This window comes from Rhineura floridana, chromosome 3 (assembly GCF_030035675.1).
Source record: "Rhineura floridana isolate rRhiFlo1 chromosome 3, rRhiFlo1.hap2, whole genome shotgun sequence".
NCBI classification, from domain to species: domain Eukaryota; kingdom Metazoa; phylum Chordata; class Lepidosauria; order Squamata; family Rhineuridae; genus Rhineura; species Rhineura floridana.
Window position 1 is genome coordinate 164,696,491 of NC_084482.1, and position 19,832 is coordinate 164,716,322.

General features: G+C 40.6%; 1 protein-coding gene across 5 annotated transcripts in view; it reads right to left on the reverse strand.

Annotated features, from left to right (window-relative positions):
* The window catches only part of ITPR1 (inositol 1,4,5-trisphosphate receptor type 1), a 347,896-nt gene that overhangs the window by 141,540 nt on the left and 186,524 nt on the right, over window positions 1-19,832 (reverse strand). For all 5 annotated transcript variants that reach the window (XM_061618551.1, XM_061618549.1, XM_061618550.1 and 2 more), the window contains 11 exons: window positions 18,578-18,713; window positions 16,685-16,739; window positions 14,949-15,114; window positions 14,684-14,854; window positions 8,407-8,472; window positions 6,928-7,065; window positions 5,858-5,983; window positions 4,741-4,941; window positions 2,511-2,762; window positions 1,225-1,350; window positions 336-464 (listed from right to left, as the gene is read on the reverse strand). In XM_061618551.1, the coding sequence (XP_061474535.1) occupies window positions 336-464; window positions 1,225-1,350; window positions 2,511-2,762; window positions 4,741-4,941; window positions 5,858-5,983; window positions 6,928-7,065; window positions 8,407-8,472; window positions 14,684-14,854; window positions 14,949-15,114; window positions 16,685-16,739; window positions 18,578-18,713 (1,566 nt within the window). The remainder of the gene's footprint in view (window positions 1-335; window positions 465-1,224; window positions 1,351-2,510; window positions 2,763-4,740; window positions 4,942-5,857; window positions 5,984-6,927; window positions 7,066-8,406; window positions 8,473-14,683; window positions 14,855-14,948; window positions 15,115-16,684; window positions 16,740-18,577; window positions 18,714-19,832) is intronic.

Genomic DNA, 19,832 nt, shown 5'->3' on the forward strand with positions numbered 1-19,832 from the left:
ACTTTCCCACACTCAAGCATTACCAAATGAGTACCAAAAGGGGCAGAATGCTCCCACCCCCACACTTTTTGGAAAACGAGAGAAGAATGAAGTAAGGGATTACTTTTGTATGGCTGTGCCACACAATGCAAACATCACAGAAATTGTATTTATTCCAACCACCAACACCAGTGTAAAATTAACCAGTGTGAAAAATTACCGCTGAATCAAAAGATGCTGCCATTTTCAAATTCAAGTGTGGTGTTGTATTCTGATGAATGTTTCATTCTGCTTCACAGGTGGAACAAATATTAAAATAAAGCATTTTTGTGGATACCGTTCCCCTAGTTTCTTACCTGTAAAGTTGTGCTTTGATCTGAGAATGGGGAACTGAAGAAAGTGGTAACTATACTCATCACTATTTCTGTCACATACTTCTCTAATACAGAATCTGCATGCTTCCTGTCACTGGTGTTGTTGCAAGTCTGAAAAAAATAACTATTTAAAAAATAAGCTATTCAAGAATTATAATTTCCTGACAAATGCAAGCTAGTAGAACTGCATCACACACCTACTGAAATACCAGATACTAGACATAAATCCAAGTCATACATCACTCATAACTGTGATCGCAGGTAGTGAGTGCTGTTGGAATTGTAGTGAAAATTCTGTCACTGTGATAATTTTGTGTCAGCATTCTCAAGGGAACTCTAAAATTTGCAAAAGGCTTGTAGAGGGTTTCAGGGTGCTAGAAACCTTGACAGCGTAGGGAGTCTTCAAGGTACACATAGATGTATTCTGTACACAGAATTAGATCTAGCCATAAATGATTGTTATTTTTAAATCCTATAGTCATGTATGGATGACAATGTATGCAGTAATTTAAATGAAATATATATATTATATCCCGTCCTTCCTCCCTTTAGGAGCCCAGGGTGGCAATGATGTCCTGTGCGTAGTGGTTCAGGTTACGTGTACGTAATGGATTGTATTCAACATAGAGCTAAGGCAGTTGTAACATACAACAGTATGATGTCCCCCTCTCTTCCTCCCATGTTCTGGAGGTTCCCCTAACCATCTTAAATAGATTTGGAGGTGGTGCAGGGCACACATGAGAGGGGAAACCCCATTGTGAGAGGAGGGAAATCCCATTGTGGTAGTGGTGCTAACTCAAGCGCAAAAAGTTAGTTAAATACCACACTGTCATTTAGCTTTTTAATACTTCCAAATATAGAGAACACTTACCCTACAGATGTCAACGAGGAAATTTTCAAAGAGCTTCCACATGTGATTGCTTGTATAAATCTCTTTCATTTCAACTTCTGTGTCTACATAGCAATGATTTAGGAAGTTGATGTAAGCAATTTTAACCTACAGGTAGGAAAATAAACAATTAACACACCACATTCCTTTTTTAAAAACTAGAGGCGATAAAATAATCTTAGCAATGTCTGGCCATCTGATATCTCTAATAATAAAGTTAAGCATTCTTCTGGTAACAAGAATAATTCACAGTGAACAGGATTAAATCCTTCCTCTGTAGTTTTTTCCAGTATTGTAGTGAAAATGAAAGACATTTAAGGACAATTGCTATGTTTTGGCATGAAAACAAAACTTATCAGTACTTTTACTCAACTTTGCCATTTAGCTCTTTTTAACAGAAATAAAGTAAATTCCAAAACGGTGACAGAAAAAGAACAAAAATTTGAAACATAGAGATCTAGGCCCCAGCACAAAATACTTGGGGCTGTGGTCACTTGGGCCACTCCCTGATATCAGTTGTTAGCATCAATGTTAACCAGAGTTTAGCTTAACCTGGGAACTGAAAGTCACTTCAAATCTGATTCAAAAGGAAACCATGATTAGCCATAATGGTGTTTAATGTTAACACTGACAAACTATTTCATTACAATTAAAGGAGGTGGCAAAGGACTGCAAAAAGGGACATGCTGACCACTGTGAGCAGAGAGCCAACAACTGCAGTGGTTCTAAGTGGAATTTCAGTACCAGCTGTATTTCATTCTGAACAACACAGGTAAGTTTTAATGAACTCCTATAACACTGGGATTTCTGGTAGAAAGTAAGATTTATGAAAGGGATACAGCCATCACTAGATTTCTTTCTGCCACTGTGGTTGACTCTTTTCTTAGGAACAACTTATTGATCTAAGGATCATGAAACATTAATGATCTTCTGGTGAATGTGGATTACACACCTATATATGCATTTTTTGGATGGAAAAAATAAGGGGAAGTGACACTGGCTTCCTCAGCGAAGTTAATGTGGCAAACTGAATGGTGTACAGGTTTAGAATTTATTATAAAGCTGCTGTATAATTGATTGTAAAGGATCTATGATTGTTTATGAGCTAACGTGGCATTCTGCTGTTGATTGACACCACTCTTAGAGACTTTGTCAGGGAGAAGCAGCTGCAGAAGTTTGACAGGACAGTTAGAAGCAACAGCAGAGTTAGCTGAATGAGGCTTCTGAACGAGAGCAGGAAAAAGAGATTATGAGGCTCAGAATCTCACCTCAGGTATACAATCTTCATGGGTTACAACCCTTACAATGTCATCCAAAGGGAGGAGAGAGTTGCACTTGATTTCTGTGTAGACATTTTTGCCTTCGGTGCAAACAGCCAACAGTTCAACTAAATGGATATGATACATTAGAGCACTGTTTTCATCCATCCTGTCCCGTTCTGATCTCATCATCTGCACTAGTGTCTGGAAGGAGGCTCTGTCATTGTAGAAAACTAGGACATCTTCCCCCGCATTGACCAGCTGGCAAGAAAATAACATTGTAATCCCATTAAACATAAATAAGAGAAAACTTAAAATCACTAGGAAGTTTGCATATCCACCAATGTGCATGCTATTTGCAATATCCCTCTGATGATTAATAATTTCTATAGCTCTATTAGTGTACAAACCATTTTGTGATCCTCATCTCCTTTACTCCCTAAATTGATAAGCCACCAGTCAGCACGAGGGTGGTGCACACTATAACCAATAAAAACAAAAACAATAAACACATACTATTTCAACCAATGTAAAATTGGAAAGCAGCATATGAATTATTGTAGTAACAGTAGATTGAAGTTCTACTTCTGTATAGGATTTGTAAAATATATATATACAACATTAGGTGTAACTTGAGTAAGCAGTGGGATTCAGTTCAGGCCTCCAGTTTCCAAACTAAATTCCAGGCTTGCCCAAATGAATTGCACTATGATTTTCGTGGTCAAATTATCATCTTGGCCTACCTGCCTCATGTTTTATTTACATGTATTTTTAAGTCAGTTCTTTCATATGTTGGAAACCACCCTGGGATTGCTCATGTGATGAAAGGCAGTCTGTAAAACTGATTAATAAAAAAATAAAAAAATCCAAACTATGAGAGCATAGGGAAACTAAATAAAGAGGATGGGAATGGCAATATTTGGTAACTTTGTTACTGGATTACTGCAAAGTGTTCTACATAGGGTTGCCCTTGGGCCTGGTCTGGATGCTTCAGCTATCGCAGAATGCAGCAGCTAAATGCTGATGGGGGCAGATAGCTGACAGCATGCAATACCTCTGCTAAAACATCTTTCAAGGCTATTGTGTTGATATACAAAGCCCCTGAACAATTTGTGTCCAGAATACCTGAAGGACCGCCTGAGCCCTTACATTTCAGCTTGCTCATTGAGATCATCCAGACGAGCACTGTTACCCTGTGTCACAGAAGCCCAACCAATATTTTATGAGATGGCGGGATATAAATACTTTTATTAAAAAAAATTGTGAAGTTAGGATTTTTTGCCCCACTTTTCATCATGTTATGTTTGCAAAGCCATTGTGATCTTTCTCCCCATCTGTGACCTACTCTAAAATATCATCTGCAGCTTTGGAAGGGTAAGAGAGAAACATCTCTAGTAGAAGTATTGCTCAATTTACGCAAAAGTTTTCAGAAATATTTCTGAAGGAATCCATGAATGTTACTCAGTTGTGTTCACACAGGTCCCATCATCCCTCACCTACGCTTGCTTGAGCTAACGGGAGTTGAAGACCATCTGGAGGGGCCCAGGTTCTCTGTCTCTGGTTTATTTATTTATTTATTATTTGATTTATATCCCACCCTTCCTCCCAGCAGGAGCCCAGGGCCAGAGTTTATAAAAGCTCTTCTAGGTTGCTCTACCCCCTTTAAAAAAAACCACAAAAATATTACTTGGATTTATTCATTGTATCCAACAACATCATCCCATTAGCAGAAGGACCTCTGCTTGTGCAATGGAGCTTCCTCTCCCTCTCCTTGTGTGCCCATGTAGTGCCTTCAAGTCGATTCCGATTTACGGCGACCCTATGAATAGGGTTTTCATGAGGCTGGCCCAAGGTCACCCAGTGAGCTTCATGGCTGTGTGGGGATTCGAACCCTGGTCTCCCATGTCTAGTCCAACACCTTAACCACTACACCACATACCACTATACCCCCATACCCTACCTAAATCTGCTTTAGAGGGTTGGGGAAACCCCCAGAACATATGGGGGTTAAGGAGACACAGGGAGGGGAGAGGAAGTTCTGTTGTGCAGGCAGAAATCCTTATGCCGACTTTGTTGGATAAACCCCAATGTAATTTATGCAAACAATTTTTAATCTGAAGTTTCATAATACTGATGTCTAGGCAGCAGCACCTATCAACCAGCTAGTTCCTCTTTGCATAGATTTTCCTGCACCTGATTTTATGCTCACAAACATGCAGTGTGTATGCAGTCCTCTCACCTCAGCCATGACCATATCCTGACACTTTTTAATGAATTTTCCTTCAGCCTTAACAATTGTCTGCAGAAACTTAATGTACTGGACATTCCTTCCATGAGTTTCAATACAGTGCACAAAGTGTTGAACCACCCGCTCATTTATCTCACTGCAAAGCTGGAAATTGTTCATGAAGATATGTTGCATTGTCACAGCCTCCAGGATCTATTGAAAGGGAAAGCAATAGAACAAAGTGGATCGTGACAAAGTCAAGGCCAAAGTAAGACTCTGGAAGTTTTTAGAGAACAGAGATTCTAGCACAACTGCAGATTTAGTGCTAACAAACTACTTAAAACTAAGCTGATTGATCATGGATTTGGTCAAAGAAGATCCAGAAATGAGGCATTTCAAACATATCAACACTAAAGCCTTTAGGGGATATTTTCTTGTATACCTCTCAACCTCTTGGACTCTTTTACCTTATAAAACACCCACAGTAGGCCTAGACCAAGCCAAATGCAATTTACCAGTAATGTTTGTGACCTGCCAGGTACACAACAATTTCAGAACTTCCAGACAAACAGTAAAAAATAAAATAAGAATTTGGCAAATGGACCAACAAACATGGCATGCAGACTATACAATATTTGGAGGATCACAGAATAGTAGAGTTGGAAGGGGCCTATAAGGCCATCGAGTCCAACCCACTGCTCAATACAGGAATTCAAGTTAAAGTATACCCAACAGGTGCCTGTCCAGCTGCCTCTTGAATGCCTCCAGTGTTGCCCACCACCTCCCTAGGTAATTGGTTCTACTGTCGAATTGCTCTAACAGTCAGGATGTTTTTCCTAATGCTCAGCCAAAATCTGGCTTCCTGGAACTTGAGCCCATCATTCTGTGTCATAAGTTGTGCAGACATAGTGTGTACAGCTTGCATAGCCAGGAGCAGCCCTCACGAGAGCTTTTGGAGAACACCATGAGATGCAGTAGGCAAAAAAGGTAGGAAAGCCACATTGCAAAAGTGGACTTCAACTCAGGCAAATTTGAATACAACCCAAAACCTTATCTCAGAAAAGGTCTGGAGCAAATGGTATAACAGATTCTTCTCTTCTATATAATTTTCAGTTAACTAACATCTTACCCCAGGGTTGAGAAACAGATTTATATGCTTGTGGAGCAAAGCTTGATTCTGTTGATTGCCAGCACAGAAGTTCTGTAGGAACTCATGGGCAAGTTTCATGATCTCCTGCATCCTTGTATCTTCAGCCTGTAATTACAATGCACAAAAAACTCCCAAAGGGTTAAGAATACAAAAGATTCAAAATAAACTAAAATCAAATTGATTTACAAGGAGTTAAGTCAAGTCTGTAGGTACCAATATTCCTATTCACTTTTTAAAACAAGCCCCTAACTTGCATTAATAGACAAAACATATGCCATTTTTCAAGGCTATGTGGTGATTGCATGACCAAGTAAATGCAGGAATTTGATGCTGTACCATCATGTTATTTCTGTTCCCCTCCTGAAGATGATTTTCTCTAAAAATTGAGTAGAAAGGAAGAGATCTCCTCCTCAATTTCTCCAGCACAATTTTTCCTCTGTGTGGATTGCAGGAGGAACTGAGATTGAAAGAAGAATATCCATGCTTTCCCCATTTTTAAATCACAGCAAGACAGCTATGCACCCCCCTCCTTTCTAAGCGCCATTTGACTGATGGTTCTGGCACCCAACATAGCATTTTGTCCTTTACAAGGACCTTCAAAGTAGGTAAACTTGACTGTTGCTGTGATTTCGAATAATGGCCACCACTATATCATATAGCTTTGATTTGTCTTTCCACAGGAAGCTTGGAAAGTTCTCTACTGAGCTATATGAAGGCTTTCTACAATAAAAATTCAGAGCCCCTGCTCTAAGAAACCTTGTGGACATCTATGTCATGTCATCGCTGTGACCCCCCCAGACTGCCAGAAAAGAATCTGTAATCCTGAGCTTTAATTTTGTTCACCCTTACAACAAAGAGTGTTGGCTAGCTATTGATGCATAGAACTGCTTCAATAAATCTCAAATAAGTTATTCCTTAACACATGAATATTTAACAGGAGCTCCTTTGTTGCTCAATGCAACTTGTAAGAGACACATTTTAGGAAGCTCTAAAGACACTTTAGTGTGTTGTTGACCGACTGTAAAATAATTGATGCATGCAAACCTCACTTTCTCATATGGGATCTGTAAGAGCTCCAGGACCACAGTGTGAGCTCCCATGTTTCGGAGCAACCTCTGCTGCTGCTTCCGGCTTTTCCTGACCAAGATGCTCTCTTGTACACAAAGCTTGCTAAGTCGAAGCAAAATCTGCAAAGACACACTTCTTTTAGAGCCTGACAATATGCCAATGCTTTTCCAGACAGGCTGGAAGAAAAGCTGTTGTCCTTGAGAGATCACAGAATTAAACAAACAGACCAAATTTAGGGGATAAACACAAAAATATACACACAATGTTGTACGCAGCTGACACAACAATTGCACTGAAGGAATGTGCACCATGCATCCACTGAAACTGGCACTGGTTAATGTATCTTGGCTTTCCTTTTCCGAGGAAAATGAGCTTCAGTGACAAGTGTGTAGACAAGCGTTCCCCAAAATGATGCCTTCCAGATGTTTTGGACTGCAACTCCTATTGGCCATGCTGACTGGAGCTGATAAGAGTTGTAATGCAAAATACATGGAGGCTGGGGAAAACTGGTGTAGAGAATGCCTGGCAAAAACTCAAACTGTAATGTTAGTAGGTAATATTGCCAGAAGACATGGACTGAGTTTTCTTTGCTCCACACAACTCCTTTTCTTTTCTGAAAGGACCGGAGGAAGCACAATGCAGAAGACCAACTTGCTTCATTTGCCTAATTTATATTTTTAAATTATTTTTAATTTTTTTTTAATTGTGTTTAAATTGTTTTTTGTGTTTTAAAATGTGTATATTTGTTTTTATTGTTTTAATTGCTGTAAACCGCCCAGAGAGCTTCGGCTATGGGGTGATATATAAATGTAATAAATAAATATAAATAAATTTAGCTCATAGATTTGTTTTACTTTCTGCATATTTTCCTGTTGAGGTGGAAAGAAGAAAAGCACACACAGTCCTCAGTATAACCCTAGAACTATAATGTTAAGACTGTTTTGCCTGTGGAAATTTTGCATAGGATTTTTCTTTCTTACTTTTCTTCTAAAAGCCAATGAAAAAGCCTTTGTAGATTACTTTAAAGCTTGCAAGCCACTTTGAATATATTTTAGTGTATAAATTATATAAAACATTAATACATAAACTTATCAGTATTTCATTGGTCTAGTTCATTGCACTATAAGATTTTAATGATCTAGTTAAACCAAGTTATTATGTTTATTATCGTTTCTCAAATTTATATCCCACCTATTAAATGAGTAGTCCAGGCCTAGGAGTTGGAACTTGTGCCCAGATGCCCTGATCTAACCATTCATTTAGGTGTGCAAAAGCTCCAATATACCAACAGGGCTCTTTGCAAGCAGTTGCTGTCTTATTATCCTCTGTGAGGCTGGGAAAGTTGCACATTCAGACAGAGAAAGCTCCCTATTTTGCATTCAGAACATTTCTCAACTCGTAGAAAAGGAGGAGGAGGCAGGGGAAGGGAAACGGGGCAGTTGGGAAAGGATGAGTCTTACCTCTTTTACTACCCTGTAATTATAGCTACTAGTACTTTCAGGTTTCCTGGATTTGCTGTGGCCTTCCTGGGGACAAGCGAGATTGATTAATTCATTACTTTTTCTTTCCTAAATTCTGAAGAACATTAGTACACATTTTGGCAGCTATTTCTCATGAGAAAACTCACCAGAAGTTCTGCCAGGTCTTGGAACCTTTATTTCCTTTACCATTCTTCAGCTTTAATGAAAACTTATTATTTGTTTTAAAAGTGATACTTCTACAGTGAGTATTCTCTTCACACATCGTCATATAAGTTAAACAGATATTCAGTTTTTCTCATTCCTTTCAATTAATGTGTTATAGCAGAACAATAATATAACTTTTTATATTATATAGCATTTAAAAAAAATACTAGTTACATGAAAGTCACATTACGATTACTGCTATTGTTGGCAAGTAAACAGTGAGGAGATATGCGTATGTGGTATTGTTGCCTTACCATGTTATCAGCTTCCCCCCCCCCTAAATTTTATAGTCTACTAGAGATAATTATGGTAGAGGAGGTTGGAGAAGGTGTGCATAACTGATGAATGCAACCAGAAAGGAAACAGATTTTAAAATAAGCAGCAGCTGGGAAATGACACCTCTTGCAGTAGGTCTGCCACCATTGCTAGGTCATAATTAATCCAGAAGTTCTAAACTGCAGAAGTTCATATTCCATAGTCCCAAATTCCAAGTTGTGTATTTTATTGCTTTGTATATGATGAGTATGGAAGAAGTGTCTTCATATTCAGTCGAGCTGAAAAGGTCATTCTGTCATGCAGTGGATGTACATTAAAAAAAATTTCACAGCCAGACAGCGCTGGCATCTCCTCAATCTAATTATCAAGTTTTGGAGTGGGTACTTCTTTCCAAGTTTGTAAAACAGCAGCCTTTTTAAAACCAGCGAAATACACCTGAGAAGGGCAACATTGCCAGCCTGTAGATTTTAAGTTCTTGGAACAATCCCTAATATGTGTTTAGGTTTTAATAGTGAGCAGGTTTAATATCATACATAAAAATCAGCAAGGGAAAATTGGAGGGGTTGGTCAAGAACTCATTAGGAATAGGAGTCCCTATCTAACGGAAAGAAATTATGTAGGAGTGGCCAATATCCAAGCTGTCTCCATCCCAAATTTTGATCAGCCAAGGAAGCACTACTAAAAACAGTCCAGTGAGATGTCATCATTTGACACAGACAGCCTGTATACACAAATAAAAAATACTAAATACTAAAAGTACTAAAACAAATAAACAAAAATCTTTCTTTATGTAGTAACTCTCCATACTTAAGTCCATACAAGCTGAACCCATGCATTCAGTGCCTTCAACTAATTACATCAGTACAAGCCTGAATCCAGTGATAAAACACATGGGCTGTACCTCTATTTCTGGGAATATTACAACCCCTGAGTTCTTCTCTAGCTCAGATTTTCATTTAGGCTAAAAAACAAATTCCACTTCTCCCCCCCCCACAGCACCCTCTTCTTCCCTCGCACACCAGAGTGGTGCTGCTGCTCCAGCAGTCAGGAGAAGCATAGGAGGGAAGGAGGAAGCAAGAGGTGTCTCCACTCTTCTATGCAATGTGCTGGGCAGAATAACCCCAAAGAAATGTCAACTTCCCAAGGATTACAGCAGCATCAATAGCCGTTGGGAAGACTATATTTCACCAGAGCAAATTACATATGGTGCACTGCATAGGGGAGACTGAGACTCAGTGCTGTCAGTATCACCACCCATGTAAATGGTTGGAGGGGAACAGAACAGAGGTTTTTGAGGATCATGAGTGGAAGGGGAGTCTGTGGGCTTGCTAGCTGGTGGAAATCAAACTGTATTGGAGTGGAAATAAATCCTAATTTTGTGGGGGAGATGGGAGAATATCTTAGCTCAGAATAAATGAAACTCTTTGATTCTCAAGTCTTTGAAAAGTCCCCCCTCCCCAATTCCTTTCTCCATCTTACTACTACCACCACCACCACCACTTATTGTTTATTAGTCACCCTTCACCCAGAGGTCCCAGGGCGGGTTACAACAATTTTAAAACACATAATTAAAACAGTTACAACAACCTAAACATCACCACAGAAAACAGGGTAGGTCCTAAAAATATACATCTCAGGTGTTGAAGGCCAGGGTAAAGAAAGTTGTACAATGAAGCTGCCAGATGCACCTTGGTGGGGAGGGAGTTCCACGGCTTAGGGACTGCCACAGAGAATACCCTCTCCTGGGCCACCCCCCTGAACTTCCAAGGGTGGGGGAACTACCAAAAGGCCCCCCTCTGCTGATCTCAACATCCAAGATGGTCTGTAGGGAAGGAGGTGGTTTTTCAGATATTTGGGACTTAAGTCATTTAGGGCTTTAAACACTAATGTGAGCAGTTTGAACTGGGCCCAGAAATGAACTGGCAACCAATGCAGCTATTTTAAAACCAGGGTTATATGAGTTGTAAAAGGAATCCCTGCCAGTAATCTGGCTCCTGCATTTGGACCAGTTGAAGCTTCCAAGTCGTCTTCAAGGGCAGCCCCACATAGAGCACGTTGCAATAATCCAGTCTGGAAGTTACCAAAGCATGGAGCACTGTGGCCAAGTCTTCTCTGTTCAGAAGAGGCAGAAGCTGGCAAACCAGTCAGAGCTGGAAAAAGGCATTTCTAGCCACTGAGACCACCTAAACCTCCAGTGACAGTGCTGTTGGCTATCATGGAGCCAGCAGTTGGCCTCACAAAGTGGGAGGAAAGAGTTAAGGAAACCCAAGGCAGAGCAAGGGAGTTAACGCGGCTCAGGTTGCTGCAATCACACAGCTGCAGCCACTAACAAGCTCAAGGTCCATATAACAGACAGGGAAATATGTGTACAGTGTGGGGGAATGGCAAGGAGTTATTGTGTGAGCGGAACGTATCTACAACTATTGTCGCAAGACTATTGCTGCCGTGAATGCCGTGTATGCTGTATGCTGTCTGCTGAACGCACAGTAAAGTATTCATTGCACCTAGACTGCTGGTTATTATTTCCACTGCCCTGTGTTCTTGTACGACCACCCACACAGCTTCCAACAAGTGCTGGATCTAGGAGTACTCCTAGGCTGCAGACCTGCTCCTTCAACAAAGGAGCAACCCCATCCAGAACAAGCCATCTTCCTACCTCCTGGACATGAGCCTCAATTTATTGGCCCACATCCATTCCATCACTGCCTCCAAGCACTGGTTCAACACTTCAACTGCCTCTCCTGATTCAGATGGAATATAGAGATAAAGCTGGGTGTCATCAACATATTGATGGCACCTCACTCCAAATCTCCCAATGACAGCTTCCAGTGGTTTCATATAGATGTTAAATAGCATGGGGGACAAGACAGAACCCTGCAGAATACCACATTCCCACAGTGCTGAACAGTAGCCTCCCATAGCTACTTTTTGGAAGTGGCTCTGAAGGTATGAATGGAACCACTGAAGCACAATGCTCCCAACCCAAACCTCCTCGAGACATTCCAGAAGGATACTGTGGTCAACCATATCAAAAGCTGCTGAGAGATCAAGAAGAAAGGGTTGCGTTCCCCTGTCTCTCTCTCAATAGATGTCATCAACTAAGGCAGTTTTAGAGCCAGGGCTAGGCCTGAAGCCAGGCCTGAAGCCAGACCAGATCCAAGTAATCAGTTTCCTCCAGGCATGCTTGAAGCTGGACCACCATCACCTTTCTCAGGCACCTTGCCACCAAAGGGGATATTTGCCACTGGGCGATAGTTGTTTAACACTTCTGGGTACAGGGAGGTGGACACAATACCACCTCCTTCAAGGCACCTCCCCCTCTTCCAGTGAAGCATTTTGGTTTTGTTTTTTTTATTTATATATATATATATATATATATATATGTTGTTATGTGCCTCCAAGTCGACTACAACTTATGGCAACCCTATGAATCAGCAACCTCCAAGAGCATCTGTCATTAACCACCCTGTTCAGATCTTGTAAGATCAGGTCTGTGGCTTCCTTTATGGAATCAATCCATCTTTTGTTTGGCCTTCCTCTTTTCCTACTCCCTTCTGTTTTTCCCAGCATTATTATCTTTTCTAATGACTCATGTTTTCTCATTATGTGTCCAAAGTATGATAACCTCAGTTTCATCAAACTCAGAGGAAGGCAATGGTAAACCACCTCTGAATCAACAAGGCTATTCCAGGGTGTTACATTAGGAGTGCCAAAGGAAGAGAAAAGTACATTATGCCATCCAGATACCTCGCACAGAAGCAAGTAAAGATGCACAGATCTCAGTATCAGTAGAATATGAGACAAATTCCCACCATATTGCGTAGAAGCACTCTGGTTCCTCTGTTCCTCTAGATACCCATAAATCATTTGCATGAAAACTATGTAATCTGGGGGTCCCACAGGTTCAACAGAGACATTTGTGGAGTAATTGAGATATTTGTTTGGAATATTTTTGAAATTTCTTGATATACTTCCATCCAGAAATAGTGTACAGGGTGATACTCCCACCAATGAATGTCAGAGACAGATCTGCGAAGCATTAATCACACCCTGGACCCACAGTTAAATCCCCTATGGCTAGTTCTGAGCAGCCAGGATAGGGAAGGGTCAAGGGGGAGATGGTGGGATGCACTTCTTCAAGTACTTGTTCACATTCTCAGGTGGCAATAATTGAAATTGATCTAATACAGGGGGAACAGACAGTGCTCTGGACACCTATGTTGGACTTGCTTTAACTGTGGCATCCAACTCTGTCTGAATCTGAGAAATTTTGTCCCTAAAGTGCCTTGCAAAGTTGGCTAAATAGTGCCTCACAAAGTTGTTACAGCAGGCCTCCGAGGGTGTCAGAGCACCGCTCTCTTGGCCAAATGACAAAAGCCCATTCACCTCTTAGAAAAGCTCTGCTGGTCGGCTACTTACAGATGCAATGGTGGCAGAGAAGTAAGATTTCTTCCCCGCCGCCACTGCCACATGGTAGGCATGATAGTTCAGCCTTACCCATGTTCAATCAGATTCAGACCGAGATTTATGCCACCTGCACTCCAGCAGCCGACCCTCCTGTTTCATCACACGCAGATCACTGGAATACCAAGGTGAACCTATGTGCTCCACAGCAATGGCAGGGGCACTCAGGAACAATCGTGTCAATGGCCCTTCGCATCTCAGCTTTCCACAGTGGGACAAGAGCCTCAAAAGGACCACCAGCCAGAAAATCCCACAGAGCATTCAGGAATCCATCAGATACCATAAGTCTCAGAGGGCAGGCCATCTCAATGGGTCCCCCACCCTTGCAGAGTGGCTACATTCAACCCAAACCTTACCAGAGAATGGTCCATTCATGACAACGGACTCACAGTGAGTCCCCCAATCAATGGAGTAGTACCAATCTGCTCTGTGGCAAAACCAGGTTGAGAGTATGTCCAACCAAATGTGTTGGGCCATTGATATATTGGGACAGTCCCATGGTTGTCATGGAGGCCATGAAGTCCCAAGCTAGCCCATCTGAGGCAGCCTTAGCATGGATTTGAAGTCCCCAACACCACCATGAAAGGGTTCTCCAACACCACATCTGAGATGACCTCCGCCAGCTTGGTTAGGGAGGTTGTAGGGCAACGGGGTGGATGGTACACTAACAACATCTCTGTTCTGTCTCTCTGGCCCAACACCACAAGCAGTCCCACAAACCCAGACACAGAGCAGATTGGTCTCCTGGTGAGGAAGATGGAATTTTTATGGATGATTGCAACTCCCCTTCCCCATCCCTCTGACCTGGAATGGTGCTACACCAAGTACCAGGCTGGCACAGCTGAGTTAGCACTGGGCTAACCTATGGAACATTTACTACAAAATTTAAAAATACACACATTGCACAAAAGAATAACAATGAAAACATACAAGAACAGATAACTATGAATAACTTATTGGACAGTACATGGGACTGCACCTAATCAGGCGCTGAATCTGCCCACACAACTATCATGTTATACTGACACTGAACATTTTTATGTAGTGTATTTCAAGTAGTCAATGTGATTCATATTAATCAGCTCAGATCTCTTTACAAAAGCCATATGAGTTGGACCATGGCCAGTATCCCTATATTGAAGATTGGGAAGGGGTGGGGAAATGTAGGCTCCAGGAAGTAGTTTGCCCAAAGCTGCCATTACTTGGTTCCTGGCTAAGGTGGTATTTGAACTAGGGATTTTCCAGCTCTTAAGTCACACTCTTGGCCACTATGTTACACCAGCAATACAACAGAGATAGAAGCTCTTCTCACCTCCTTTTTCTTATGTTCATTCTCTCCTGTTGTTACATCCATAGTTTCATCAGGTCCCTGGCCTTTGTATACCCAGAGCTCTGATTTCTCCACAATTGATCTTAACTGATCCAAATCTTGTTTTATCTGCTTGTAGTTGTCAACATCTTGGCTGGTAACAAGTAGCTGAACCTTATACAAATTGCAATACATTAGCTGTATAACACACTTGCATTACACACATACAGAGTGAAAACTGCAGACAATATAAAACAGCTATATTTACCTGTTTAAAGGCCTGAAGGACTTCTTGTCTCTGACTAAAGTGTCTAAAGAGTAGCTGAAGTGCTCCAGACACCAGTGGAGGATAGTCATGCATTGTTAAATGGAGCAAGACTCTAAGGAAAGTTCTACCACCATGATCATCCAAATCTAGTGGTGTATTCTCTTCACTGAAAAGAATAAAAAATAAAGTTAGAACAACAAAAAAAGTTAGTTGTACAATACTCTAGCTTAAGAACATCCAGGCAGCTTCCTTCACTGTGTTAATTCCTCTGATGTTGGGAAGGAACCAGAGACCAACATTAAATTATAATGTTAGCTACAGCTGGGGAATGGAGAAAAAGCAGCACTTTTCAGATTGACTACATCATCTCCCCCTGCCCCACAATCTCAGTACAACCAGTATTTAACCTCCATATTTCTTCTCTTGAAAGTTAATATATTTATTTATTTATTTATTTATTTATTTATTAGATTTATATCCCGCTCTTCCTCCCAGCACATTGAAGACTTATTAACCTTTCTCTGATTTCTAGATTGGGGTGGGTAATCTTTGGCTTTTCAGATGTTGCCGGGCTTCCAACTCCCATAAGCGCCAGTGATCATAGCCAATGATCAGCAGTGATGGGAGTTGTAGTCCAACAATGTCTGGAGAGCCAAAGGTTCCTGATCCCCGATACAGACAAACTTTAAAAGTAGGCCTTATCATAGCCACTGGTCTGGTGCTCTTCTTCAAACTTCTTTCTGACAGCTACCACCTTGATTCTGTAAAGTCCTTCCCCTTTTTTGAATTTAAATTTTTTAAAAAGCTTTATTTTCCCCCTAATGGTTTTCTGAGGCTTATATTATTACCTGTTTCATCGCTCCGCCAAAGTGCTCACATAGGGTTGCATTCCAGTTCTATTCAGAGTATATCCACTGAAACTAATGGACCTGAGTCATGTCCATTACTCTGAATAGGATTAACGTTGGACACAACCCACAGCCTTTAAAATATGTTTAACATCTTAGCAAACACTAGCAAGGTTGTCCCACTCCATAGTACTGCTGAGCTATTTGCAATCTCTTCTCCCGCCATTTTTAAATATACTGCTTTGCTTTACATTTCTCTTTATTTTTTGGAGTACATATCTATCCTTTTAAATATCCTGGGCAATATCCACTGATGTCTGCCTGCTTGCACAACAGAAATCCACTTCTGAATGGAACTTCCGGTTTCTCTTCTTCCCCTGCATGCCCTCCAAATGCCCTCCAAATCTGTACCAATGCTCCTAAGCAGATTTTGTGGTAAACAGGGAGCTGCAGGGAGAGGAGAGTAAGAAGAAGTCTCACTGAACCCATAGATGTCTGCTCATGGCATATTGAATCTCACCCCATTTTAAGTTGTGGGGAACAATGAACAGGTACTCCTCTAGTTTACTGTTCGTTCTCTCTCTCTCTCTCTCTCTCTCTCTCACACACACACACACACACACACACACACACGGCCAATGGAATAGCTGTGAGAATACATTTTTCATCCCCCCACCCCTGATCACATTTAGAAAGTCCTTTAAGAACACAGGATAATTCTTTTAACTCATCAATGCTAATTAAACGAGCACATATGTACAAACAAATGTCTACATAAATTATTAACACAAGTGACTCGATTTCTTAAAAAACTGAATTGCAACTCTCCATAATCTGTATCACATATAGTTCATAACAGACAAACACAAATTGCCATAGTTTACTTTCCTGCCTCCAAATATTCCTTCTGCTTGCTCTTCAATATGTTCAAAGTCAAGAGCTCCTGTAAAGGAAAACACATAATTTGTGTTCTATCCTAGGCTGCAAAACAGCTTTAAAATCCATTGGGGGGGAGGAAGCAAACCACTTTGTTTTTGTTTGCTTGTTTCTGTCAACTGGAATAAGTAGATTACAGTAAAAGAATCCTCAGCTGAAAGGCAAGATCCAAACTCTGTAACAAAAAAGTTCATTTAACAGTCCAAATGCATAATACAGCAATACCTCAGTTAACAAAGTAGATGTGTTGTAGACATTACTTCTTTAACAGAAACTTTGGTACCAGAGGTGGGAATAACATGGAAAGAATAGGGATAGGTTCATACACCCACTCATAGATGGTAGGGGCAGCTTCAACAGGGGCTTTAAAGGTGCCTGCCCGGCATCCACCCACTCCCCCTTCTTCCCCCTCCTTCTCCTTCTCCTCCTCTGAAACATATTGCATTCTTCCGTCCCCAGCACTGGGAGAAAGAAAGATCTCTATAATGCAAAGCAAACACACAGGCTTCCCAGTTTCAACCCAGCAAAGCAAAGGCACAGGCATATCAGTTTACTGACAGCAAAGCAAAGACACAGGCTGGTCAGTTTCACCTTAAAGCAAAGGTACAGACTTTAAGGTTTATCCATAGCAAAGCAAACATGGTCAATTTCACCTTTTAAAAAGCCTTTGTTAAAAGGAGTTTCCTTCCTGGAGGATTCCTTAACTGAGGTATTACTGTATAAATTAAGCCAATGATGCAAATGTAACCCAGTTTGAATCAATTTCAGTTGCATGGGCAATTGTAAAGATGAACTGTTTAAGACTATGCTATCACTGCTATAGAAAGTGTGAGAGTGTAAACCTTTGCATGCATACACACAATATTTAAAGGCACCGTTGAATTTTTCCAAAGTAGTGGAAAGGAGCAACTTGTGCAAGTTACAGGAAGCCAGATTTTGGCTGAATATCAGGAAAAACTTCCTGTTAGAGCAGTTCGATAATGGAATCAATTACCTAGGGAAATGATGGGCTCTCCACCACCAGAGGCATTCAAGAGACAACTGGACAGCCATCTGTTAGGTATGCTTTAAGTTGGATTCCTGCATTGAACAGGAGGCTGGACTCAATGGCCTTATAGGCCCCTGCCAACTCTACTATTCTATGTTTCTATGAGAACATAAGCCATTGCCATATCTAGTTTTATATATAAGGAGTGCTTCTCAGAACCACTCAGTGTAAAGTTACAACACGTATAAGGCACACATTGCTTTTCCTCAAAAGGGTCTCCGTGTTTTCTATCGAGAAGCAATCCTGAAACAGGAAGAAGCATACTACCTCTTACTTATTTTAGGGCTTTGCTTGCATGGTATAATTTAGGGGTCATTTGGCCAAGCCTAGCTACTGATAATTTTCAGTCCTCACCATTTATTTATGTTTTCAACAAATAAATAGTTAGCTGCTCCTGTCCCTTTAAAGAACTGTCCCTTTTCACATTCTTTTCCCCCATGTTGGTTTAATTTCCAGTGTAAAGCAACCGTCAAATACCTCTTCTTCTTCTCCTCCTTTCCTTCACTTTTTAAAAGTTCAGTGTTAGCCCAAGAAATCAGTGAGTCATCATTTGCTTTTATCTCCAAAACTCTTCCCACCTCACGTCTCAACAGATGCTCATGTGAGCAGAGGAAACTATAATGACTTAGTATCTTGCTTTTTTAAAAAAAGGTCTCAAAAGACATTGGAATTGATGTTTTCTTAATCTTTTTCTCAAATTGTCCACTAAGTCATTAGAAAATGAGGAAACCCAAAATGGCACCAACTGGTACCTAAGAATATTTTACAGCACATTAGGAGAACATGTAGGAACCGACCTGGTACATTTGGCATTTCCTGGTGATTACTTCCTGTAGGTGAATCAGGTGTCTGTGCATTGCTTTCATCAAACTCACGTTTAAATATGCACAGAAGGCATGAGATTCTGTAATCCAATCTCACATTCAAAATAAACTGATGATTCCAAAAGTTTAAAAAGAAATAAAGAAAAAAAAGCTTTAACAGCAGAACTCATTACTTCTTCAGCTTATACTCAAAAAAATACAAACATTTTTAAAAGCAGGAGTTTTCTGTTTAATGCATTTAAAGCATGCATTTAAAATATATTAGATATCTGAAATAACATCTACCAAAAACAAAATCAAGTGATCTAGTTTATATTATATAAGCATACAGTTTACACACACACACAAACAAAACACACACCATCCTGTTCACAACAACATTAAAGCCTATATTGTTGTAATAGTACAGATTTTTCTGTTATTGTTAAGAAGAAGCAGACTATTCAGGCTGTTTTCTGTTTTAAGTCATGTTGGCAACAGTAGTAATACTATGCTTGCTTTATGATTCAGGACTTCAAGATTTCCAGTTAATGCTTATATAGTTTGGCAAGTAACTGAGAAACCTATATAAGAATAGCTAGGGAACAAGAACCTGCCTTATGTCAGACTAAATATTTGCTCATGAAGCCTAGTAGTGGCAGCTCTGACTGGCAGCAGCCCCTCAAGATCTCAAGCACCACCTGCTACCTGATGTATTAACTGGAAGATGCCAGAAAATGAACCTGGGACCTCCTGCTTTCAAAACATGTGCTCTGTTTCTGAGCTTTAGTCCCTTTCCCATAGCCTTTATCCAAGGATAGCCCAGGGTGCAGAACAGATGTAAAATGTTTCTGTTACCTTCAGATTGTTTCAAGAGAGATCCTGGGGCTACACTCTCTGACCTAGAAGCCTTGCTGCAATTCCAGATGTGTGAATGGTTTTGATTACTGGTGATGAAAATGCATACTGCAACTGAGTGGCAGAGAACCTGTTGCAAAGACTTAGCTTTCAAAACAGGCTCTGAAGTGGAATTCAAATGAAGTCTTGGAAGTACCATCATGGGAACGTGCAGCTTTCTGAATGCCTGCAAGTGGATTGTTCTGCTCTAACTCTTCTGGGCAAAGTTTTCATTTAAATCTGATTATTTAATGTTTTTAGGAGCAGAGGCATTTGAAATTATGTAGTACTCAAAAGTTTTAATGTTTGCAGTTGGCTTTAACATTTGAAATACTTCAATGAACGTATGGGC